The sequence below is a fragment of the Zea mays genome, chromosome 1 (assembly GCF_902167145.1).
Source record: "Zea mays cultivar B73 chromosome 1, Zm-B73-REFERENCE-NAM-5.0, whole genome shotgun sequence".
Classification (NCBI taxonomy): Eukaryota; Viridiplantae; Streptophyta; class Magnoliopsida; order Poales; family Poaceae; genus Zea; species Zea mays.
The window spans coordinates 42,135,693-42,160,985 of record NC_050096.1 but is presented as its reverse complement, the minus strand read 5'-3'; the positions used below and the strand labels follow the sequence as shown (position 1 = coordinate 42,160,985).

Sequence of the window (25,293 nt, the reverse complement as noted above, 5' to 3'; positions counted from 1 at the left end):
GCTTTCAACCGTGCAGCTGTCCAACATCTACCTCAACACCAATCGCAAGGATGATGCGCGTCGGGTGCAGGAGCTGAGTGGCAACCGGGGGATCTAGAAGCTTCCCTCGTATAACGCCTTAGAGGTGGATGGCGAGGTGAGCTCGTTCATCTACGATGACCAAGTGCACCTGCGACGCTTCAAGATTTGGGAAGTGCTATGGCTGCTAGCTGACCAGATGGCGCAGAAACCGAAGGAAGAAGAATATGTTGAGTTTATTTGCATGCTCGCAGTAATGTAATGGAGAACGCTCTAGGGATGGGGATGAAGGCAAACATAATGTTTGTGTGCGATTGACCAAGCATAGCGTGCATCATAGACAACAGGTGAATTTAGGTACGAGTTCATTTAAATAGTGCTTGGTGTTCATCTAAAGTCAATGGTAGGTATGGCAACCATAATTTTGGGTGGGCAATAAACCATAATTCAGAAGTGTGTCATGTTTGTTTATCTATATAACTATTAGAAACATGTTGTATCGTTGTGCAGTGACGATGATGTTTCTAGCAGGTTCAGCTGATGCCTGATAGGGTGACCCTGAACAGAACGACATGCACCTTGACGAGGTCGAAGGATGGATCGATTTAGGTGGACGCTGCTGTCAAGCAAGCATGATGGGTGGCATTCCATTTCTTATTTCTCTGGTACACGCTGATGCTATGCTCTTCCTCAACTCGGTAGAACTTGTAGCTATGCATATGCATGCCTAAGACCGTTTCCTTTTTATGTTGGAAAAAATTGTGCCAGGACTGTTCCTCTCCGTACCAATCATATTCAAAAGTTTCTTTTGATTTTCTTCCCAAGTGAAACCATTTTTGTTCCATTTTCACCATCTGAGTACTACTTAGCTCAATTTTGGAATTTATTGTGAGATCTATAAAAAATGATGTTGATCATGGTTACAATGATCATGGCTGCAACAACACTACAATACTCAGGGCAATCATTTTTGACAGGTTATTCGTATCGTTACAAGGATTAGAACCATGGGTTTGGTATTTAACTGGTATTTTGACAGGTTTTAAGATTATATAATCTTATATTGTAATCCACTATTCTGTGGAATATATAACATGTGGGTGTTTTGTGGAGCAAGAAATAAGGTTGCTGAACAAGTTTTTCTCGGTATGTGCTATACGTAGGAAATTAAAGGTTTAGCCTATTACGTATTTTTGTGTCAATGAATAACCTATGAAAAATTTAATACACTTTTTCATGTCGGTATATCGGGAATTTGTAGGGAAGTTTTTTCCCATTCAGAGACATGGCCTAACCACCTGCCAGCACAACCAGTCTTAGGCTGAGCTCTAAAGAAGCTAATGCTATTTTCGAGGAGCCACAATTTGTCGTTTCTTCAGTCTAAAATGGTTGACTGTTAATGATTTTTTCCTTAAAAATAGCTCCTCTTACAAAATATATCGAACCCAGCCATTAACAATGCCCTCTCCCCTCTCCCTTTTTCAGGTGATTTGTGAGTCCAGTAGTAGATCAAATGCTTTGATAGAACCAATTCAATTTATTATTTAGAGGACTATAGCATCGACCACTTATTTATTCTTTGCAGGACTATTGTCAGTCGAGAAGCAGATATATTTTGAATTCTCTATTATTATTTATTCTCAACTATGACATTCTCCTATCCCATTTCAGGTAAAAGGGATCAATTAGGTCTGATGGTCTACTCATAATTGCCATCACCACATATTTCTTGGTAAAATTCTCATCTTAATTGCCATCGCCACATAATGTATTCTAAGTTATGTTATGTGTATTTTTATTGGTACTGCACATAATGTTAATATATTTACACCATGATGGTAATGATAACACAATAAATATCAATAAAAGTAGAACCATGATCATTTATATATGTAATAGTATATCATAGATGTTAGCATATCAACATAATTGAAAGTCTGAATTTATTGTGTTAATGCTATTAGAAAATTCCCTGGTAGTAGATGAAAGTGTTTCTCCCTAAGTCTGTAAATTGTATTATTCAGTCGAGATGTTGCCCATTAGAAGCTTGGTCTATATTCATAATGATGTCTGAGGTCCCATTGTATATGCAGCAACAAAGGCTTCCTCTGTATTTTTTTATACATGAGAAATTTTCAGCGTGTGTAAATTGTATTAGTGAGACAAGCAGACAAGCATTAGAGGCCTGGTCCATGACAAAATTATTTATAATGAGATCAAGATTTCATTGTACATGTAGCCACAAGGCTTCTTTTTTTATATTTTTAACATGAGTGTATTGATGCAATGTCGTTCTGTTTTGTCATTTTATTTTTGTTATATCTTGGTGGTGCTAAGCTAGATCAATTTTTTGCCATTGAATTTATGAGCGGCCTTTATGTTCAGAGTTTGCACATTTCTTCAGTTAAGCTGAATGCAAACCGTCTTGTTATTGGCACACTTCGGGGATTCGACCAGTTCATGAACCTGGTGATCAACAACACTGTGGATGTTAGTGGAAATTACAACACCCATAATGGAATGGTGGTAAGTTTTCTACTATTGAAGGTTATTTTGAACTTTTCCCACGTGTACCTGTGGTCAAGCAGTTTTAAATGATGTTTTGAAATGCTTAAAAACACAAATTTTAAAGCTTGCTTATTAATTCACATAATATGCTGACATCCTACAATTATCTGCAGTTTATTAGGGGAAATCGTGTTGTCATGATCGAGGCATTGGAGCTAATTTCCAAGTCACAGTGAGTCATTGTTCTCCAGTTGATGTAGCGCTAGCAGCGTGAAAATTGATGTAAATGATATCTATGAACCCTCTTGTACTTTAGACATAACTGTGGAGGTCAAAGCTATCTCTTTCCGGCTTTCCCTTCTTCCTATGTGGTGCTTGTAGCTATGCAAACATCTACCCAAGTAGGCCTGGCTAATAGTGCTAGCCCTAGGTTCAACGATGGCTTCATTTACTGCCTTCTCAGCGCTAACATTGACAACAAGTCATTTCTTCTATTGTTCTACATTGTCGTTGCCTTGCGCCCTTGCCTTGTGAGGCACATGTGATCTTAGATCCATCATTAATATTCGGTAGTGGTGCATCTGGTCTGCCCTTATTGGAATTAGAATCAGATTCTTCTATAGTTCTATGGTTCTACGCTGCCTATTGCTTTATGAGGAACATGTTTTTTCGTGCATATGTGGTGCCATTCTAATGCAACTGGATTCTTCTATTAGGTCAACTGCCATTAGTATTTGATTATGGTCCTGTGTGGTTGTGCTTGGTCTCTGCGGCAGGGATACATATCTGGTGTGCTCAAAGGAATACGGTGATCAAGTGCATATTTTAAATCCGGTATATCCATTTGACATCTTAACAACTCTTTGAGCAAGTTTCTGCATGTATGAATGGTGTCAGAGAAATATAGTTAATTTTATGAAATATGGGGAGAGACAATTCTCGGTCAAGACAAAGTATTTGTGTCCGTTTGGTTGGGTAGCAAGGTGGGATGGAGCCGCTTCATTGTGCATTCAGTTGGAGAGCGATCAGAGCAGAGTGGTTCAAAATTGAGAATATTTCAACTAGACCTGGGATGAGCTCACTCCAAAAAAATGTGGATCCAAACAGAAAATATAATGGTTTCACTCCGTTCTCAAAATCTAGAATGGAATCGCTCCACTCTCACGCACGAGAATACGCAGACTTAAATAGAATTTTGCATATCATAGTTATGTTTATCGTTCCATATTTATGTTTTATACTATTTTATCTCTCGTGGCAACGTACGGGCACACACCTAGTTTGTGAAAATAAAATCCAAAAAGGCTAAATTGCAAAAAAAAAAAAAAGTTGGTCCGCTCCCACCCTCCGTCCGACCGTCCTCGACCTCCCGTCCCGCCGCCTCCCACAGTCGCAACCCTAGTCCCACCCGCCGTCCTCCCGCCCTCCCGCTTCCCATTTTCAGTCGCCGAGCCGCGTACAGCGCACGCACTGCACGCGCATCGGCACTTCCAGCGACGCGTCGTGAGCTCCTCCCTTCGACCCTTCCTGTGGCGCGTCGTAAGCTCTGTGCAGGCGACGGCGGCGCGCTACCAGTGACGGGGGGATACGGCGGCATCGTCCCCCTCGGCCCCTCCTCCATCCCGGTGCGGCGGCGCCAGCCTACAGGTACGGTGAAGGCTCCATGTCTCCACGGCTCCACCAGTTCATCTCTTCTCCCCAGTCCCCGATAGGCTGTAGCTGTCTTGCTGATTTGCTTATAGCTTGAATGATGAATGCTGCTGCCTTGAATTTAGATTTGGACTGTTGTGAGGTGATGTTGAATGCTAATGAGCATATCTCTGCAGCTGTTGAATGCTGATTTGTTGTGTCCGATTAATCGGGTTGATCGTCGATTAATCGGGATTAGTCGGCTGATCGCCCCACCGGCAATCAGAAACGATCAGCCGATCTGAAAACATTGTTCACAGGACATCTAATGATGACCTGGTTAGACCAGGTAGCTGTAGCATGGTTATTAAAGCGGTAAAACGTTAAAACGTTATGAACCAACTTTTTAACATTTAAACGTTTAAACGAACGTTGAAACGTCTTTTCAGACTTGACATAGAAGTTCAAATATAAAATAAGTTCATACATAAGTTGAATACTTGAGTTCACAAACCAAATTGAAATTCACTGTGAGCAATATGGTTGCACAATCAGTAGTTCAGTACTCACCAATATGGTTGAGCAAATAGAGATTGATTGATTCACTGTGAGCAAAATCAGTACTCACCAAATGATCAAATGGAGAGCAGTGGAGGTGGAGGATGGCTGGCTGCTAGTGCTGGTCTTGGGCGCTGGCAGAGTGGAGCCGCAGAGGATGGCTGGCTGGCTGCTGGTCTTGGGTGCAGATCTGCTGTGGGGTAGGCGGCCAGCGGTGGCCGTAGGTCTGCTGTGCCTCCACGGCCGTCGGTCGGTTGTGCCTCCACGGCTGAGGAGAGGACATAGGAGAGACGCGCCGACTGTGCCTCCACGGCTGAGGAGAGGACATAGGAGAGACGCGCCGACTGTGCCTCCACGGCCGGCGGCCGGCTTTGCCTCCGCGGTTGAGGAGAGGAGAGACGCGCCGGAGATGTTGGAGGATAGGAGGGAGGAGGGCGGTGGCGCCGGCTGAGCCGTTGGAGGAGAGGAGAGACCGAGAGAGGAGGGCGGCGGTCGGCTGAGCCGTTGGAGGAGAGGAGAGAGGAGGGTGGCGTGCGTCCAACACCTAGAGAAAAACCTAAAGGCCCAGGAAAGGCCCAGAACAGGTAGAACGTCCTCAGCACGCATAAAACATCCTAAAACGCGATTAGGATGCTTAAGCGACGCTTAAACGCTCGAAACGGACGTTCTACGCGGCTTACCTAAAACGCCCGGACGTTCCAACTGCTAATCACGTTTTAACGCTTAAACGACGTCTAAGCGACGTTTTAATAACAATGAGCTGTAGTACACCTTTTCAGTTCAGCAGCAAGGGGAGGTCTAGAGTTGCACCCCGATCCTGCAAGCATGCATGGCCATCACCATGGCTTGGTCATATGAGTGAATTACATATGAGCCGAACAACTTTTTAGACATATGGTGTTTTATTTTCAGACAGCTGAACTACATATGAGTTTTTATATTATTTGAACTGCACATGAGGTTTTTAGATTATATTTCCTGTGTGACGGTTCCTATTCTATAGTTGCATGTAAATTATCTATAACTAAAACACAAAATTAAATTATATTTCCTGTGTGTCGGTTGAAACATCAACCTTTTAAAACTGAGCATGAAGATCTAGAATCAACAAAAAAGAACATCTCCATCCCCACAACCTAAACCCATGTGAGCATCACATGTTTCCATTTTTTACCTCAAAAAATAAATTTATCATACATTTTCTTCTTATTTTCAAACAGCTTCCATGGAACAACTACAACGATTGCTGCAAACGTCAATGCCTACTTTGTTGTTCCAACTATCACCGATATAAATGTACTTATATAATGTTTTGATAACTGCTGACGAACTTCTTCACGAGATCTCTACATTAACGTGTAATTTGTCGTACCAACTATCCTCGATGTAAACACACTTATATAATTAGCCTGTCAACTATTGAACAACTTCTTTGCTAGACCTTCCCCTGTATATAAAGTAACTTAAATATCAACTATTGTGTACATATTTTGCTTCATTTCCTTTTCAACATTTATATACTGATATAGCTATCTTCTATAATAAGTACATCTATTATCACACACAAAAAATTTCCCTATAATGTAACTAGCTCAATTATTATGAACTAGCTCAATTACGTAACAAAGCGTGCCCAAGGGCGCGCGCCAGCTACTGGTGTATGCTAGGTCTGTGAGCACCTCTGAGAGGTTATAGGTGGCTGTGATAAGTGGTTTTTTTTGGCTTGGGGCATTTTGAAGGAGCTATTGTCACACTTATCTTTGTGTATTGAATGCCACAGGGCAGGAGTACCACCAAGCGAGCGCGATGGTGAGCTCCGCACTGAGGCGCTGTCTCCCCTGCCATGCCTCTCTCTGTCATGCCTTCCCTCCCCATCCGCTGCTGGCCGCTGCCGGCGTCTTCCGTCGTTCATTCCAGTCCGGTGAGCATCCAACCCTCTTCTGTCCCTGTTCCTTCCTGGCCTCCCATGAGTGGTATCTCTTGAAACAAAAGATACCACACATGGGAGGTACTCGTGCTGTGTGATGCCCATAGTTGTTATACTTGCGTACCTTTCCCTAAAGTTGGTTATAACAGTAAGTTGAATTGAATGACCCTGGAGATGTAGATCTGATGTGAATTTTGTCTAGCTTTCTCGAGCTAAAAACCATCATTCCCTTACACTTCTGGTGTAATAATGCTTTAAGAGTGAAGAATTGACTCTTGAATAGTCTCAATCAAGCCGATTTTGATATGCCTATCTGGTTTGACCGTTTCTGTGCAGGGGATGGTGAGACTATGGACGAATTCGAAGAACGGTTGTTTGGGGGCAAGGACACAGACAAAGGATCACTCTACGAGAAGCTCGATAGGGCTGAGAACACTGGTAGGAGATACAATATGGGCTCTGGGATGGGTGGTTTGACTGGGTTAAGTGACAAGAGCAGATCTGGGTTGTCCAAGGGTGGTTTCACTTGGTTAAGTGACAGTAGCAGCTCTGGTTTCCCTGGGTTTCCTGCATCTGGCGACAGGAGCAATTCAGGATGGATGGATGGTTATGATTCTTTTAATGATGGCTTAAATGATACGATTGCTAATGCGGCACGCAACATCCAAATGGAGGAGGACGAGGACGTCGACGGTGACTGGGAAGATGACTTTGAGTTCAGGCCTGATGTGCGGTTTAGGCAAGGTTCAACGTATTCTGTTCGGGTAAGCAGTAGTTTGGTTTGTCAATAAATAGACAAAATTATCCGAGTTGTCTAAAATCTTTTGCAACCTATATGTTTTTGTTATCTACTTATCTTGTGTAAGCATTCAGGAATTAGTGTATAAGTGTGTGGGCTAGAAATGTCTGCTATGCTAAAATCACAGTAAAAATCGTGTGTTTTACTAGCAGATATTTGTTAACAAAATGAGAATTTAATTTCAAATACACGGAAATACTCTTTATAATACCAATATACCATGTGTACTTTACAGATTTCTTTCTTCATTTATTATTTTATTTGCCGATCTGCCCATGTGTGGTTGCTATTATAATGCCTTATTTCATTCAATCTGACAAGTGTAGGACCTTGACCTTAGAAAACCTGCAGCCGCAAAGAACCCTCCTAGACGACAGTTTGAAACAACTACAGCGGAGGTACTGAAGAAGGCTGATTTTAGGGTGAGTATGTCTGCCTGAACACAAGGAAAATTACTATGGTTGCTATTTTATATTGAAGTTTGTATTTTGCTGTGGTCTATGGCTTTGTAAATTCTAGGGCTGCTAGGTAACAAAAAGTTCAGGAACACAAGGAGTCTATGCTGACCTCTTTTGTGCCACAAGTCTATGTTGATCTCAAAATCGTACTTCAATTTTTTTTTCAATTAGAGGTCATAGTCTTGATGGCACCACCCAAAATCCATTACAAATTTTCTGTCAATATATGATTTTCCCTAAAATATCTTCATATGTATGTCTAGAGCATGACTAGTAATCACTGCTAAGTGCTAACTTTAAACATGTTTGCTCTGACATTTTCTTCTGATTTTACTACTTATGTTCGAATTTAGCAAATTCAAGACAGTCCATTGCAATAAAGTACATGATAATCACTATGCAACAACGACACCAAAGCCTTTCAGTCCCAAGCAATTTGGATCATATAACATAGTAGGTCTTATGGCTGTCCTATAAAACTTGCCTTTTAGACGATGCTTGATAATCACTTGCCCAACACCTCGCCCTGCTAGCCCCATTACCTGATGTGGCTGCTGCAGCCACCATCGTCATGGTAGGGGGGTGCCCCATATGACATCTGTCGACATTTGAAATGGAAGGTCATTGCCGGCTCGACCTATGTTTCAATTGCAACGAAAAGTTCGAGCGCAGTCACAACTGCTTGTGTCAGTGTTTGTTCTTGTTGGACTTGGCGGAGGCCGACGATCAAGGTTATTAAAACAACAAAACATTGAAACACTCATGGGTGGAGTTTTGACTTTTAAACATAAGAAAATATCAACATATCACAATTTCATGGGTGGAGCACCTGTGCGCGTAGCTACAATAGGCAGAATGCTAGATGGGAGCAGGGGGCAGGGGCCGGGGCACGAGCGCAAATTCCTCTATTTGCGGTGGCGAACGAGTGGATGAGAGCAGGGGAGTACTAGAGCAGAACGACGATGGCGCCACAGTGGATGGACAACTAGCCACATAGTCGCAAGACAAAGACCAGTGTGGGGCTGCGCCTGCCACCTCGCTTCCCCTGTCTCCTCTTGGAGCCGACGAATAGTCGGGAAGGCATGACCTTCAGTGGCAGGACTACAAATGTGAGCACATGGTGTCGTCGGGTCTTGAGCGAGTATGATAGGGCAAACGTGTGGAGCGAACTGGACTGGGCCCAAAGAAGCTAAATTTTCTCTCTGGTGTGTATGTGCAAGACTAAAACACTTCAAACGTGGCGTTTTATGGCTTATGACCATTAAACAACAAAACACGACATTTTACGGATGCAAAACGTCGGTTTAGGCCTAGCCCTGTAACATTTTTAGCGTCTTAGCCTCTAATGAGTGTTTTGGCGTTTAAACGTTGTTTAAACGATGTTTTAATAACTATGCAAACGATGACGATGTTGTCTTCCACGACCCCCACACTATGTAGTCGTTGTCACATATATCGCTCCATGTGATCATGGGTGTCCGCACCAGCGACACCATGCAAGTGCACCTCCAAATGGACCACATTGGGCTCTGCGCCCACATCGACTTGGGATCGTCGCACAACTTCATTGACGAGGAGGCCGTCTGTCGCACTAATCTCCCCATGGTCTACTGCGGCTCCACATCTGTCACGGTGACCAATGGCGAGTGTCCCCATGCACTGGTGTGTCTCGAGGGATGTCTTTCTCCATCGCTGGTGAACACTTCTCTGCTGACTTTTTCATGCTATCATGGTAGGGTATGACATGGTGTTGGGTACCCAGTGGCTCGCCCTAGTTAGGCCCATCTTGTTGGACTTATGGCCCTCACCATGTCCTTTTGGCACAAAGACCATCAGGTCCGCTGGCAAGGTGCGGTTTGGTAGGTTTCCGAAGTCTCTGCTCCTGCTGGGGATGCAACCTCTTGGAGGCCTTCCTTGTCGACTTTGCTGGCGTCTTCATCGAGCCGCACGACCTTCCTCTGCTTCGGACATGCCACCTTAACATTGTCCTTCTACCAGGAGCTATGTTGGTCGACTTACGATTGTACTGCTACCTCGCCACACACAAAGTCAAGCTGGAGCGCCAGTGGGCCGAAATGCCGCACGAGGGGTTCACTAGGCCGAGCTCCTTTGTTTCTTGCCTGTCCTCCGGGTGAAGAAGGCGGGTGGCTCATGGTGTTTCTGTGTCAACTACTGGGCTCTCACGCCATTACGGTCAAGGACACGTTCTCGATCCCCGTGGTCGACAAATTCGATGAGCTCCATAACGCCAACTTCACCAAGTTTGATCTATGCTTCGACTATCACCAAGTTTGGATGAATCTCAACTATCATGGCGTTTCAGACGTGACTTGTATGAGTTTCTTGTCACGCCTTTCGGGCGTGCAACGTGCTAGTTACATTCTAGGCCTTGATGAATGACACCCTGTGACCATACCTCCAACACTTCGTCCTCGTCTTCCACGACATTCTCATTTCCAACAAGACGTGGGTTTACCGCTCCGCCATATTCGCATCATCCTCACGATGCTTCACCTACACCACCTATTCGTCAAACACTCCAAGTGTGCCCATGACTTGTACGAGATTCTTGTCATGCATTTCGGTCCGTGCAACGTGCTAGCTACATTCTAGGCCCTGATGAATGACGCCCTGACCATACCTCCGACACTTCGTCCTCGTCTTCGACGACATCCTCATTTTTAGCAAGATGTGGATTGACTGATCTGCCATGTTCACATCATCCTCACCATGCTGCACCAGCACCACCTGTTCGTCAAACACTCCAAGTGCGCCTTTGGGGTGGAGTCAATCTCCTACCTAGGCCACATCACCTTAGCAACATGCATTACCATGGATCCAACCAAGGTCCAAAGCTTTGCAGGACTAGTTGCTTCCACGTTCGGCTTGTCCACAACCTCCTCTAGGGTACTATTGCAAATTCGCCTGCGACTACAACACTATCGCAACATCGCTCACCTCCTTGCTCAAGAAAGAAGGATTCTATGGTCCCAAGAGGCCACAACAACCTTCAACGCTTTCAAGATGGCCATCACCATAACCCTCGTCATGGCGCTGCTTGAGTTTGACCGTTTCTTTGTGGTCGAGTGTGACGCCTCCACCCAAGGCTTCAGCGCCGTCCTACTACAAGACAAGCACTCGATTGCTTTTTTTTAGCCAACTGATGGCTGCTCGACATCGCTTGCCGGTCGCCTACGAACTTGAGTTGACGGGCCTCGTGCTCGCCGTTTGCCATTGGCTGCCATACTTGTGATGATGACATTTAAGTATTGATCACTATAGTCTGATTTTTCTCCAACTTGTGGCCTTCAACACCAAGCTATGTATTTCGCCCAAATCGCCTCTACTTCACGAACCGGTGGCCGTTGTCCATGAGAATGACCATCAAAGGCCTACAACAGATGCTGCACTGTCTCTGTCACGATTTCATACGCCCTTGCTCGACGTGCCAACCTTAGCTCCACGGCCTAGGACTTCATACGCCCTTGCTCGACGTGCCAACCCTACGAGTTTGAACACCACCCATCCAACCTCCTTTTGTCGTTCTCTATTCCAACCATGTTGTGGGTAGGCATCGGATTGGACTTCGTCGAAGCACTTCCCAAGGTGGACGACAAGCCAGTCATCTTCATGGTGGTTGATCATTTCAGGAAGTACTGCCACTTCACCCCCTCGCCCACCCTTCAGCGACATTGTTCGACTCCACGTGATTCCTCAATCCATGGTATTGGATCCCAATCCAGTGTTCACGTTCAAAGTCTGGCACGAGCTCATGCATTTGTCGGGCTCCAAGCTTCATATGACATTAACGTTCCATCTGTAGTTTGATGGTAGACTAAGGCTGCTAACAAGGTCGTTATCATGTACCGACAGTGCTTCACCGGAGACCGCCCCTACCAATGGCTGTGTTAGCTGCTGTGGGCTGAGTTCGTTTACAACACTGCCTTCTAGATGGCCCTCAAGGACACTCCCTTCAATATCATCCACGACCATGATCCACCGACCATTCACTCCTATCAGTCGAGTGAGGCACGTGTGGCGGCAGTCGCCAAGAACATAGCAGATTACGATGAGCTATTGTCCGTTGTTCGCTACTGCTTTGAACAAGCCCAGACGATCTTCAAACGCCACTACGACAAACACCATAGGGCGGTCTCTTATGTCGTTGGCGATTGGGTGTGGCTTCGACTCCGCCACCATCCAGCTGCACCTTTCTAGACTCTGGCACAGTGGAAGCTGAAGCCACACTACTGTGAGCCATATCGCATCAACGAGCTCATCAACACGGTTGTCGTCCATCTCACCTTTCTGGCTAGGGCCCGTTTGCACAACATCTTGCTTGTGGGCCTCCTCAAGATGTTCGTAGGCAGCCCGCCGGCTGCTCCACCATGATGCATCAGTCCCTGTCTCCCTGAACCGGAATGCGCTGTTCGCACACGCCTCGCCCGTGGCGTTCGCCAAGTCTCTGTCTAGTAGTAGGACGAACCAGCGTCCTCAGTTCGCCAAGTCTTTGTCTAGTTGAAGGACGAATCAGCGTCCTCAGCCACCTGGGAAGCCTTACATGCTTTCATTGAACGTTATCCTTTGTTTCAGCTCGAGGACGAGCTGCTAGTCGGGGGGGGGGATGTCATGTGGGGCGTGGGGCCACCATTACTCATGCAGAGGGATGGCAACGGGTTTAAAACTCGCGGGTAGAGGGTTTACAAACCTGTACCCGTTACCCGCGACGAGTACAATATGTTACTCGTACCCCACGAGTACCATAAACCCGCGGGCATATATATATACATATATATATATACATACATACATATATATATATATATATATATATATATATATATATATATATATATATATATATATATATATAGACACACACACATATTCAAAAATGTGTATATATATAATATACACACACATACATACATACATACATGCATACATATATAAGTACATATATATATTCATTGTGGGTTTGCGGACACGGCTACAATATATTCATACCCGCGAGAAAAAACTCGATGGGTTGAGAATCAAACCCGCACCTGTATCCGCGGGTACAAACTCACACCCAAACCCGCAACCTATAGGGCTCACAGGCACACGGGTAAAATGTGCCCGTTGCCATCCCTAGTGCTGCAGGAGGCACAAGACCAGGGCTGCCGATGTGCCCAACGAGCTGTAGACGCACGGTGATCGTGCCCAGATGGCACCAGCAGCGACATTCAAGGATCAGCATGCAGGGAAGGCAAACTTTAAGGGATTTAAGGAGTTTTTTTTGTTTACCAGGCCAAGTGCCTGTATATACCATGTACCAATCCTCACGAGGGGGCAGAAGATAACAAACAATTTCCTAATCTCCCTCTTTTTCTCTCAATCTCACCTCCTTCACAATTGGGCGTTCAGGGGTTAAGCTCCTCGCCATTTACCGAACCAGGCTACGAGCTTAGTAGCCGGGGTCCTGCTGCCTTGGGCACCTCTGACATTGACTGTTCGTGTTCGGATCTATTTGCAAAGGAAATCAGTTCAGTGTGGAAAACTATGTCAATAAATATTACTGTTAGGTGCCTCTTTTCAATAAAGAGACATATAATGTTTCTCCAAAGATTATATCTTTGGTCTGGTTGATGAATTCATGTTTGGCTACAAGAAGTAGCTTCTAGTTTCATTTTTAACAGATTTGGAACTGTTCCCTGCAGAATGTTAGATTCCTCTCCAACTTTCTTACGGAAGCTGGAATTATCATCAAGAGAAGCCAGGTAACCATTTATACTCAAGTACTCATTATATATGACGACGAGCTTTTTGGGGCAATATACTCCTTTCTTTTAGTGAAATTGTCAGATCCTGTTGTGTTTGATAGTTGTTTATTATGCAATACTTGGAGCAGCTGCCTTGAATGCATTAGTCCATCCTGGAAAGCTATGTAGCATGGGTATGGGTACATGTGTCAATATCCAGCGGATACAGATGTGCCATTTTCTAGAAAAAAGATATGTATTGATATTTTACATAAATAAACAATTAGCATATGAAAATTCTACAAGCAGTAGCGGGCTAGCGGCCTAGCAAGAAGTTATCATGCATTCTTGCAATTACGTTGTTATCTCATCCTTGTATAAACACTTTAGTGCAGAAGTAGAAACTTGAGTGAGGACTCACTAAAGACTCCCTCCGTTTTTTTATTTGTCGCGTTTTAGTTCACAAATGAACTAGTGGGCGACAAATATTCAAGAACAGATGGAGTAATATCAAAATGTGAACCTACCTGTATGTATCTCACAAGTTCTAATCCGATGCTATCTTCACCAATCACCAGCTTGACAAGATCTTAAAAGAGGTGTGGTTTCTCCCAATAGGGAGAACAGCCTTTGAAGGTGTACTATGCTTGGTAGACACAATCTTGTTAGACTATCTCTAGCAGCTTACCCATCGATCTGCATACCTATATTCAAACTCTACTATGTGAACAGTGCAGTCTACAGTGCATATGAGTAAACTTTGGGTAATCTGCTGGAGTCGGCCTTAGGCATTCCACAAATGTCAAATTTCTTTGATGCTGCTAGACCTAAAGAGCACAAACTGTAATAAAGTACTATTGCGATAAGTTTGACCGTCAATGTCAGGTGGGAGGAGATTACCTCTGAGAAGCTTACCATTTTTTTTGGTGGGAAAAAGATATCAATATATGGGGAGAAATTAAACAAATAATCATGAGGAGAAGAATAGCAACAGGGGAAGCTCAGGCAACGTAAGTGCTGACCAGCAGCCAACACGAACCATTCTGGGGGCCTTGGCTCTTGTTAAGGCCCATTAGGCCCAGGCCTACAACCTATATATATCATATAGTCCTTAGGGACTCATTATTAATTGTTAATCCCAAGGTTAGTAACATGGTACCAGAGGAGGTTACAATTAGGGTTTCTCAGTTTTTTTAGCCGCCGTCGTCTCCTCCTGACCGCCGTCGCGGTCTTTCTCCAGTCGCCGTCGCGGCCCTTCGGCTGCTATCGCGGCCCTCCCCCTTCCTCCTGCCCGCCGTCGCGGCTGCGAGCTCTTCTTCCGCCGCCGTCGCGGCTCCTGGTCGCCGTCGTGGCCGCGGGTTCATCTTGCGCCGCCGTCGCGGCCCTCCCCGGTCGCCGTTGCGGGACCTCTCCGGCTGCCATCGCGGCTGCCGTGCGTCGTCCAACCTCGCGGCCGCCGTCGCGGATCCCGTCCAGATCCGCGGCCGCCATCGCGGCTGCCGTGCGACGTCCAACCTCGCGGCCGCCGCCCGTCCGCCGTAGCGGCTGTCGTCGCGGATCCGCGCATAGCCGTCCCGCCGTCCGCCGTCGACCCCTGCGCTCCCGTCCGCCGTCGCCCGTTCGTCGTCGCGGCTCCCGTCCAGATCCGCGCAGATAACAGGGAGCCTCTCTGCGCAGATCCGCCCAACGAACAGGGAGCCTGCTGTCTCTGCGCAGACCCGTCCCCTGCATAGATTCGTCCGCCGTCGACCTGCTGTCCTCTGCACCTGCACCAACGCGGTCACCTCGCCCAAATCTGGTTTGACGACGTGGCCACCTCCGGCACGTCCAGAATCCGCCTGCCCTTGTGCTGACCTGCTGGGAGTTCACTCAGTTTTGTTCAAGCTACCTGCCAGAAATTTTGGTATTCTCTGTTCTTCTTCAATGTTCTCTTGCTCTCTAATATGTTGACCAACGCTATTGTTGTCAATATTGTGCTTGATGGGCAAAATTATCCCGAATGGGCTTTCTATGTTCAGACTGCATTAAGAGGTCATGGTTTACTGTTTCATTTGACTGAAGATTCACCAGTCTTAGCAGTCGATAGAAGCAGCATAGCAATGCTGCTGCAATCAAGACTTGGCAGATCAATGATGGCAAGGTAATGGTCGTAATGGTCCATAGCACTAAACCAACTATGATTGAGTCTGTCAAAATTGACCACCGCTAAGGCTATCTGGTCACATCTAAAGGACCGATTTGTTCAGGACAGCGGTGCTCTTTTACATATCCTTATGCAACAGACTCATGTCATTGAGCAACATGATATGTCCATTGATGAATACTATTCAGCCTTTGATCATCTTATGAATGCTTTGACTTCCATGGTGCCTGCTTGTACAACTGTGCCTTGCCCAGCCCACAAGTTCATTGAGAAGTTTTTCACATACAGATTTGTTATGGGAGTTCGATCTGAATTTGGTTCTCTTCGTGCAAGGCTGCTTCACAGTTCTGATACTCTCACCATGGCTCAGGCGTTATCTGAATTACTTGCTGAAGAGACTCGTCTTAAGTCCATGTCTTCTTTTACTGGTGTGAGTTCTCACAGTGTGTTGGCTGCTGCTCAGAAGTCCAGAAACACCTCTTTTCAGCCTTGTGAACATTGCAAAAAGACCACTCATCGGTCTGCGAACTGCTTCGCTAAGTTTCCAGAGAAGCTGCCTGATTTTCGTGTCCGTCGTGCTACTCGTGGTCGTGGTATAGGACCATCTCCTAGAGGCTCAGTTGCGGTGGCTGCTACTTCATCTGCTAGTGCTTTGTCATCATCTTGGGTTCTTGATTCTGGAGCTTCATTTCATGTGACATCTGATCAGTCACGGCTGGCGACTACTACACTTGTCACCGAGGGTACTTCTGTTCAGACTGCTGATGGTACATTATGTCATGTCACCCACAAGGGTTCTCTTTCTGATCCAAATTTTACTGTCCCAAATATATTTTTGTACTTGGTTTATCCATGGATCTACTATCAGTTGGTCAAATTACCGATCACAATTGTTTTGTTGGATTTGATGACTCATCTTGTTTTGTACATGATCGCAAAATAAGGGATGTGATTGGGACTGGCCGTCGCCGTAGCACTTCGCCTCGCCTGTACATCTTGGATACTTTGCGTCTTCCTTCATACCATACCACTACACCTCATGTGCTTGCTGCTTCGGGTCTCACGACGTCATTCGCCCAGTGGCATCATTGTCTTGGTCATTTATGTGGATCTCGTCTGTCTACTTTAATAAAGTCAGGATGCTTAGGTCCTACACATGTTGAGTCTAGTTTTCATTGTAAAGGCTGTCATCTTGGAAAACAAATACAACTCCCATATTTTACTAGTAATTCCCATTCTGCTAAACCTTTTGATCTAATTCACTCTGATGTTTGGGTCCAGCTCCGTTGTTTCTAAAGGTGATCATAAATATTATGTCATTTTTATTGATGGTCATTCTCGTTATACTTGGATTTACTTCATGAAACGTCGCTTTGAATTGCCTTCTATTTACAAGTCCTTCACTCGCATGGTTCACACCCAGTTTTCTGCCACTATTAAAATTTTTCGTTCTGATTCTGGTGGTGAATTTTTATCTGATCCTTTTCGCCAGATATTGACCATATAGGGTATTCTAGCTCAACTTTCTTGTCCTGGTGCTCATGCCCAAAATGGTGTTGCTGAACGCAAACACCGTCATATTATTGAGAGTGCTCGTACTCTTTTGATATCTTCTTTTGTTCCTTCACACTTTTGGAGTGAAGCTATTTCCACTGCCGTGTATCTCATTAATAGACAACCATCATCTAAACTTTCTGGCAAATCACCGGGTAAAGTTCTTTTTGGGACTTCTCCACGATATGATCATCTTCGTGTGTTTGGATGTATATGTTATGTCTTGTTAACACCTCGTGAGCGGACTAAATTGACTGCTCAATCTGTAGAGTGTGTATTCCTTGGATACAGTACTGAACACAAAGGCTATCGTTGTTATGATCCATCTACTCGTCGTATTCGAATTTCTAGAGATGTGAGTTTCAATAAAAATCGCCCATTCTTTCACAACCAGTCTACTCACTCCACATATTATCCCACAGAATCTACTTCTTTCATGTGTCTTCCTTCCATTCCTGCTGCTGAACCATCATCTTCTACATCCACATATGATGTTCTCATTCCCATAACACCACCTTTCACCTCCACGTCATCCTCTACTTACTCTTCCAAACCACCTATCATCCAAACCTACATTCGTCGTTACCGGTCTGCGGCTGGTCCTGATACTGATCCTGTACCTGATTCTTGTACTAACAATTTTGAGTCTAACAATGTTTTTAATCAGGGATATCGTCTTCGTGATCGTGGTACTATTGAACCTCCAGATCGCTATGGTTTCCCACGAGCTGGTGTGGCAATTGTTGAACCCACTACTTATCAGGAAGCTTCTGAGATTCTTTAGTGGCAGCTAGCTATGATTGATGAATTGGCTGCTCTTGAACGCACTGGTATATGGGATATCGTTCCTTTACCCTCACATGTTGTTCCTATCACATGCAAATGGGTCTTCAAAATTAAGACAAAATCATATGGTTCCATTGAGAGGTATAAAGCTCGTCTTGTGGCTCGTGGTTTCCAACAGACTCAAGGACTTGATTATGATGAGAATTTTGCTCCTGTTGCACATATGACTACTGTGCGAACCTTGATTGCAGTTGCAGCCTCATCTTCTTGGACTATCTCCCAGATGGATGTCAAGAATGCTTCTCAATGGTGATCTACGTGAAGAAGTTTATATGCATCCTCCTCCGGGGGTTGATACTCCCTCAGGGCACGTTTGTCGCCTCCGTCGCGCATTGTATGGGCTGAAACAAGCTCCTCGTGCTTGGTTTGAGCGATTCATCTCTGTCATCACAACTGCTGGTTTCTCTTCTAGTGAACATGATCCTGCATTGTTTGTTCATGTCTCTCCAAAAAGGGCGCACTTTACTTCTATTATATGTGGATGATATGCTGATTACAGGTGACAACTCAGAACATATTTCTCATGTCAAGCAGCATCTTAGTAAGGAATTTCAGATGTCTGATTTGGGTCCACTTAGCTATTTCTTGGGTATTGAAGTTCAACAGACTTCAAAAGGTTTTTATCTGTCTCAGTCCAAGTATATACAAGATCTTCTTGATCGCTCTGGAATTACCGATACACGGACAGTTGCAACACCAATGGATATTCATTTAAAACTTCGTCCGCAGGATGGGACACCTCTAGCAGACCCCACTCGATATCGTCATATTGTGGGTAGTCTTGTTTATCTCACCATCACCAGACCTGATATTGCTCATGTTGTTCATATGTTGAGCCAATTTGTATCCACGCCAACCTAGACATGTCCAAACGGGTGGGCCGTGCCGGCCCGGCACGGGCCCGCCTTCGGCCCGACACGTTTTGGCCCGGCACGTTTCAGCCCGTTAGGTTGACGGGCCGTGCCGGGCTGGGCCACCGTGCCACATCCCAGGCCCAGGCACGGCCCGCACATAGCCGGGCCGGCCCGCAACCCGTTAAGGCCCGCCGTGCTTTGACCGGGTGGGAAGAAAATGAAGTAAAAAAAGACAGAAAATTCACTTTGCTAGGATTCGAACCTTGGTTGGAGCATTGGAATGCTTAGCTACACCACTCTAGCCAACTAAACCAAACTTATTTTGTGTCTAAACTATTAAAGTTGCTTCTAATATACAAATAAATGCTCTGAAAAATAAAATAAAAAAACCGGGCCGTGCTCGGGCCGGCACGGCGTGCCACGGCAGCGGCCCAAGCCCGGCCCGACTAACGGGCCGTGCCGGCCCGAGCCCGTCAACCACCGGGCCGTGCCGTGTTCGTGACGGGCCAAAACCGTGCCGTGCCACGGGCCGCCCGATGGGCACGGCCCATTTGGACATCTCTACGCCAACCTCAGTTCATTATGGTCATTTGCTTCGTGTGCTTCGATACTTACGCGGGACACGATCCAAATGTTTACTCTATGCTTCTGATAGTCCACTTCAGCTACATGCGTATTCTGATGCCACTTGGGCAAGTGACCCTGTTGACCATTGTTCTACTACAGGTTACTTTATTCTTCTTGGATCCTCTCCTATTGCCTGGAAATCTAAGAAGCAAGCGGCCATATCTCGTTCTAGTGCTGAAGCCGAACTTCGGGCTCTTGCTACTACCACTGCTGAAATTATTTGGCTGCGCTGGCTATTGGCTGATCTTGGTGTTTCCTGTGACACTCCTACACCTCTGTTATGTGATAACTTGAGTGCTATACAGATTTCTCATGATCCAGTGAAGCATGAACTTACTAAACACATTGGTGTCGATGCATCAATTACTCGGTCTCATTGTCAGCAGAAGACTATTGATCTTCAATATGTACCCTCAGAATCTTAATTGGCAGATTTCTTTACCAAAGCACAAACAAGAGCACAACATCAATTTCACTTGATCAAACTCAACGCTTCAGATCCTCCTTTTCCACATTGAGTTTGAGGAGGGGTGTTAAGGCCCAGGCCTACAGCCTATATATATCATATAGTCCTTAGGGACTCATTATTAATTGTTAATCTCAAGGTTAGTAACAACTCTTACATCCCTTCTCTTGGAGCAGACCATGTAAGGGCATGTTTGGTTTGAGAGGGATTGTAGGGCATTAAATCCCTTCCTAGTAAAAATTGAATAGAAAGAGATTTAATCTCTCTCAATCCCCTATCCCTATGCAACCGAATAAGGCCTAAGTGGGCAGAGAGGCTGCTGCTGCCAAATGCATAGGCATCGCCATGTCCGCTTTGTGTGGCAGCAACCACGCCATGGGAAGCCACGCTTGGCTACCGTCCCTGTGCCATTGCCTCCTAGCGCGAGTGCAGCTATTGCCTCATCTTCTGGAGCAGTATAACATGTCATCACCCCTGGAGGAGCTTAGGAAGTCAGGACTCAGGAGCTCGCAATCATGTGGTGTCACTTCCTCAGGAATTCCTCACCGCTGCGGTCGCTTGGTGGCCATGTACGAGATCTCGGGTCTGTTTGGTTCTCTGCTAATTGTGTCACAACTTGCCTAAGGTTAGTTAGCCAAAATGAAGAACTAACTTTAGGTAGAAAAGGTTAGACAAACTGTGGTAAGTTAGGCATCGAACCAACAGGCCCCTCGCCTTTGCATTTGTAATTCTGCATCATAGTCAATACATTTGTTTGCCATGGTTTTTAACTTCGTTTTCTTGACAGACCCGTATAAGTGCAAAAGCTCAGCGTAAGATTGCAAGAGAGATCAAAACCGCACGTGCGTTTGGGTTAATGCCTTTTACAACAATGGGTAGAAGACCATTCATTTTTGGCAGAAGTGCGGAGGAGCATTATTGGGATGATGGATATTTCGGCTATGTGAAGCAGAAGGATGGTGAGCCTGTTGAGAATGAGGATGCTGAGCCAAATGTGGAGGCTGTGTAAACATTCTGAAGCATCCTTTTGCAAGCGCTCCGTTCAGTTTCTTCTGGTGCCTTCATGACACAAGTCACACAATGCTTGTTTTGCGTCTTCAGATCATAGCGTAGCTCAGCTTGAATAAAACTGTAACATCACGCAAGTTTTGTGAAACTCGTGCCTTGCTCAATTGTGCCACTTTAGCAGACATCCCCAGCTCACCTCATCCTGGCTGGAGATCATATGCAGATATGAAATGGAACGTGGGATCAGAGTTTTAGTTGACGCTCAAAATTTTGAGATAGCAGCACTGATTTCAGTTTCTGTTGGATAATGATTGTTTGGCTGTTCAACGAGAAAAATATTGTATGCACGTACAAAACGTTAGATTTTTTAACAACGAAAATATTTTCTTCAAATTGGTTTTCATGTTTTTACCTAGTAATAGGTTTGCATTGCATATTTGCTCTTTAACAAGGACACCTACAGTTTTGAATGCACTAGAATATTAAGCTATGTGTAGAATATATGAGTAGCATTGGTCTTGCCGGCCTCTACATAATTAAGTAGAATATATTTAGGCATAATATGTATGTTTCATAGCTAATTTATGAAGTAATCATATATTGTGCAAATCTTAAAAGTGTCGATAACAATGAATAATGATTGACTGTTGTCACACTCGGGTTTCGGGGGCACCAAGATTCGGGCGCGAAATAAACACCAGGTATGCTGGGACCAAGTCTCACATATATGATGAATAGTGGTACAGAAATGAATGTCACATCTTTACTATATAATAGAAGTTTTGTACAAAATAAATAAATAATTACATCATAAGGAGACAACGATCAAGCAATCCAAAGTTGACTGCAAGACGACGACCTAGACCTCGCACGAACTCATCACGACATCCTCCATGCGCCTCATCCTGCGGTACCTATTTTTGACCTGGGGGGGTGTGAGACAACAAGAGTGAGCTCACATACGTTCATCGCTCAATAAGTTGTGGGAAATAATGTGCATGAACTAGCAAATGTGGGAGCTCATTTGAAGTGTAAGGCTTATCAAAGAGGATGATTGAAACGAGCATTGCTTTTAAAGTTGGTCAAAATTTTATTAGCAATTACTAAGTATAAGTAGATATCAACCCAATTAAGTAGTAGAACAAAAGTGATAACAACACCCGCAATGCAATGCATATGACAAATTAAATTTAGTTCCATAAATTAATCATGTGAGTGTCCGATCTGCTCATGACCGTGAGCACGGCTAGTATACCAGTTTTACACTCTACAGAGGTTGCACATCTTTACCAACTTTTTTGCAATTTGGCCCTTTTAATGTTTTTTGCACAATTATGCCCTTGGCAGTTTCATTTTAAAAAATGGACCCTTAGCTCGGCGCCGTCATCATTGGCGCCGAGGTTGTGTCTGTCGGCGCCAACAATATTGGCGTGCATACGTCAGACAGTGGGATACCGTGGAACCTACGTGGCACGTACCTCGGCGCCAAGATCTATGGCGCCTACCTCGGCGCCATAGTTCTTGGCGCCGAGGTACGTGCCTATACATAAACCCTACGCCTGACTGGTTTTTGTGCTCATTCCTATTCTTCGAAACTAGAGATATCAGCCTGATTTGTAGGATGTCTAGACGTGGTAAATCTGCTAAACAAAGGTAAGCGTTGTATTAAATCTTATTTTATGAGTCTATTATATTTGTGATTGTTATAGATCTTATCGAAATTTAGGAAGGGTCCTTTGACCGGAACTGCCTTCGACCCGCTGCATTTGCCAACTGGTGTTCCAGTGCCTATGTGTTTTTGTGGTGATCCTTGTAAGGTTGATAAGTCTGAGGATCATGACACCTATCGACAGAGGTATTGGATGTGTGCTAACTTCGCATTTGAGCCAACTATGGTTCAACGTCGGTTGAATTTAATGGTGAGAATAGTCTTGTAATATGTTAACAATTTGAAGACTCGGAGTGGTGAATGTTTTTTTGCCTACTAATAATTGCATGTTTTGTAGACTCCTCCACCGCTATGTGATTTTAAGTAGTGGATTGAAAGTGGGATGCTGAAAGGGAAATGTGCCCTTGGGCTATTTCTAAGTGTTTTGGTGATTAAGTGCCCAACACAAATGGTTAAGTGTTAAATTGTGCCAAAGGCTCAAGAAGTGCAAATCAAGATGCAAGGTATGTTTCTAGACTTAGTACATTGTTTTGATGACTAATGTATTGTGTCTAAGTGCTAGAAACAGGAGAGATCGATTTGGAAAAGAGTAGACAGTGTTCAGCCAAAGACAGCTTCAATCTGGGTGCACCAGACTGTCCGGTGGTGCACCGGACAGTGTCCGGTGCGCCAGGACCAGTCTCGGTGAACAGTCCGCTCTTGGGACTCGACGACGGTGTACGGCTATAAATCACCGGACTGTCCGGTGGTGCACGGGACTGTCCGGTGAGCCATCCACGGCGAAGTCGTCGCTCTCGGGAAGCGATCAACGGCGTACGACTATAATTCACCGGACCGTCCGATGGTGCACCGGACTGTCCGGTGAGCCAACGGTCGACTGCGCCAATGGTCGGCCGCGCAATCCGCGCGTGACGCGTGGCCGAGCCAACAGTCTGATGGGGGCACCGGACTGTCCGGTGTGCACCGGACAGTGTCCGGTGCGCCAACGGCTCCAAATCTTCAACGGTTGGCTACGCCAGAATAGGAAAGCAATCAGCACCGGACAGTGTCCGGTGGTGCACCGGACTGTCCGGTGCGCCACCCGACAGAAGGCAAGAATTGCCTTCCTAGATTGCTCTCAACGGCTCCTAGCTGCCTTGGGGCTATAAAAGGGACCCCTAAGCGCATGGAGGAGTACACCAAGCATTCTTTGATCATCTCTAAGCACTAAGTCTTCATTCTGGCGCGTTTGATTCTTTGTGATAGCAATTTGAGCTCCTTTTGAGTTGAGAACTCCGTGTGTGAACTTAGAGCTCAAGTTGTGACTAGTGTGCGTGTTTGAGCTGTTGCTTGAGACTTGTGTGTGTTGCTTTTCCCTCCCTTACATCCGTGCTTCTTTGTGATCATCATTTGTAAGGGCGAGAGGCTCCAAGTTATGGAGATTCCTCGCAAACGAGATATAGTGAAAGAAAGAAGAACACCGTGGTATTCAAGTTGATCATTGGATCACTTGAGAGGAGTTGAGTGCAACTCTCGTCCATTGGAACGCCACAACGTGGAATAGGCAAGTGTTATACTTGGCCGAACCACGAGATAAATCCTCGTGTTTCTTGTGCTTGTTCTCACTGTGTCTATTGTGTTTCACAAGAGCACTCTTTAGCCACTTGATTTCATTGTGCTAACTATTAATCAAGTTTTGTGGCTTTAAGTTTTAAGTTTTTACAGGATCACCTATTCACCCCCCTCTAGGTGCTCTCAATTGGTATCGGAGCCGTTCTCTTCAAGAAAGGGACTAATCGCCCGAAGAGATGGATCCTAAGGAAAAGGGGATGGTGGTCAACGACAATGAGAAGGAGTCCATCTTCAACGAGCCAAGGGACGACAAAGTCAATGACTCCGGCTCGAGTCAAAAGAAGAAGGATGGAAAGAAGAAGAGGCGCATCAAGAAGATTGTCTACTACGACAGCGACGAATCTTCCTCTTCTCAAAAGGACGACGAATACGAGGAGAAAAAGAAAACGGTTAACTCAAACTTTTCTTTCGATTATTCTCGTATTCCACATAATTCCAATGCTCATTTGCTTTCCATTCCACTTGGTAAACCTCCACACTTAGATGGAGAGGACTACGGATTTTGGAGTCACAAAATGCGTAGCCACTTGTTCTCTCTTCATCCAAGTATATGGGAGATAGTAGAAAATGGAATGCGATTTGATAGTTCGAATAACTCCATGTTTATCAATAAACAAATCCATAAAAATGCACAAGCTACTACTGTTCTTTTAGCATCCTTGTGCAGGGAAGAGTACAATAAGGTGAGCGGCTGGACAACGCCAAGCAGATTTGGGACACCCTCAAGATCTCGCATGAGGGGAACGACGCCACCATGCTCACCAAGATGGAGTTGGTGGAAGGCGAACTAAAAAGGTTCGTGATGATCAGGGGAGAGGAGCCAACTCAAACGTACAATAGGCTCAAGACCCTGATCAACAAGATAAGAAGCTAT

The 25,293-nt window shown here is 45.1% G+C and overlaps 2 protein-coding genes across 3 annotated transcripts; both read left to right on the top strand.

Moving 5' to 3' along the window:
• Positions 1-1,838: 1,838 nt before the first annotated feature.
• On the top strand, positions 1,839-3,093 carry LOC109943612 (probable small nuclear ribonucleoprotein G). The gene is made up of 2 exons (XM_020547115.1): positions 1,839-2,544; positions 2,700-3,093. Exons 1-2 carry the CDS (start codon positions 2,305-2,307, stop codon positions 2,760-2,762), a joined length of 303 nt encoding a protein of 100 aa, XP_020402704.1. The 5' UTR covers positions 1,839-2,304; the 3' UTR covers positions 2,763-3,093.
• Positions 3,094-3,850: 757 nt separating this feature from the next.
• On the top strand, positions 3,851-21,486 carry LOC100274313 (uncharacterized). Of its 2 annotated transcripts, NM_001148676.1 has the most exons (6): positions 3,945-4,173; positions 6,494-6,634; positions 6,977-7,404; positions 7,766-7,861; positions 13,600-13,659; positions 20,919-21,485. In NM_001148676.1, the coding sequence occupies exons 2-6, from the start codon at positions 6,520-6,522 to the stop codon at positions 21,138-21,140; spliced, it is 921 nt and encodes a 306-aa protein (NP_001142148.1). In that variant the 5' UTR covers positions 3,945-4,173; positions 6,494-6,519; the 3' UTR covers positions 21,141-21,485. The 2 variants fall into 2 exon arrangements, with proteins under 2 accessions (XP_008668452.1, NP_001142148.1); XM_008670230.2 differs by lacking the exon at positions 6,494-6,634 and having other exon boundaries at positions 3,851-4,173; positions 20,919-21,486.
• Positions 21,487-25,293: the final 3,807 nt, after the last annotated feature.

Excerpts from the sequence above, each read along its gene's own strand:
- LOC109943612 (XM_020547115.1), top strand. The coding sequence starts at position 2,305 with ATGTCGTTCTGTTTTGTCATTTTATTTTTGTTATATCTTGGTGGTGCT. Across the intron at positions 2,545-2,699 it reads ACACCCATAATGGAATGGTG|TTTATTAGGGGAAATCGTGT; the intron begins GTAAGTTTTCTA and ends AATTATCTGCAG.
- LOC100274313 (NM_001148676.1), top strand. The coding sequence starts at position 6,520 with ATGGTGAGCTCCGCACTGAGGCGCTGTCTCCCCTGCCATGCCTCTCTC. Across the intron at positions 7,862-13,599 it reads TGAAGAAGGCTGATTTTAGG|AATGTTAGATTCCTCTCCAA; the intron begins GTGAGTATGTCT and ends TGTTCCCTGCAG. Across the intron at positions 13,660-20,918 it reads TTATCATCAAGAGAAGCCAG|ACCCGTATAAGTGCAAAAGC; the intron begins GTAACCATTTAT and ends TTTTCTTGACAG.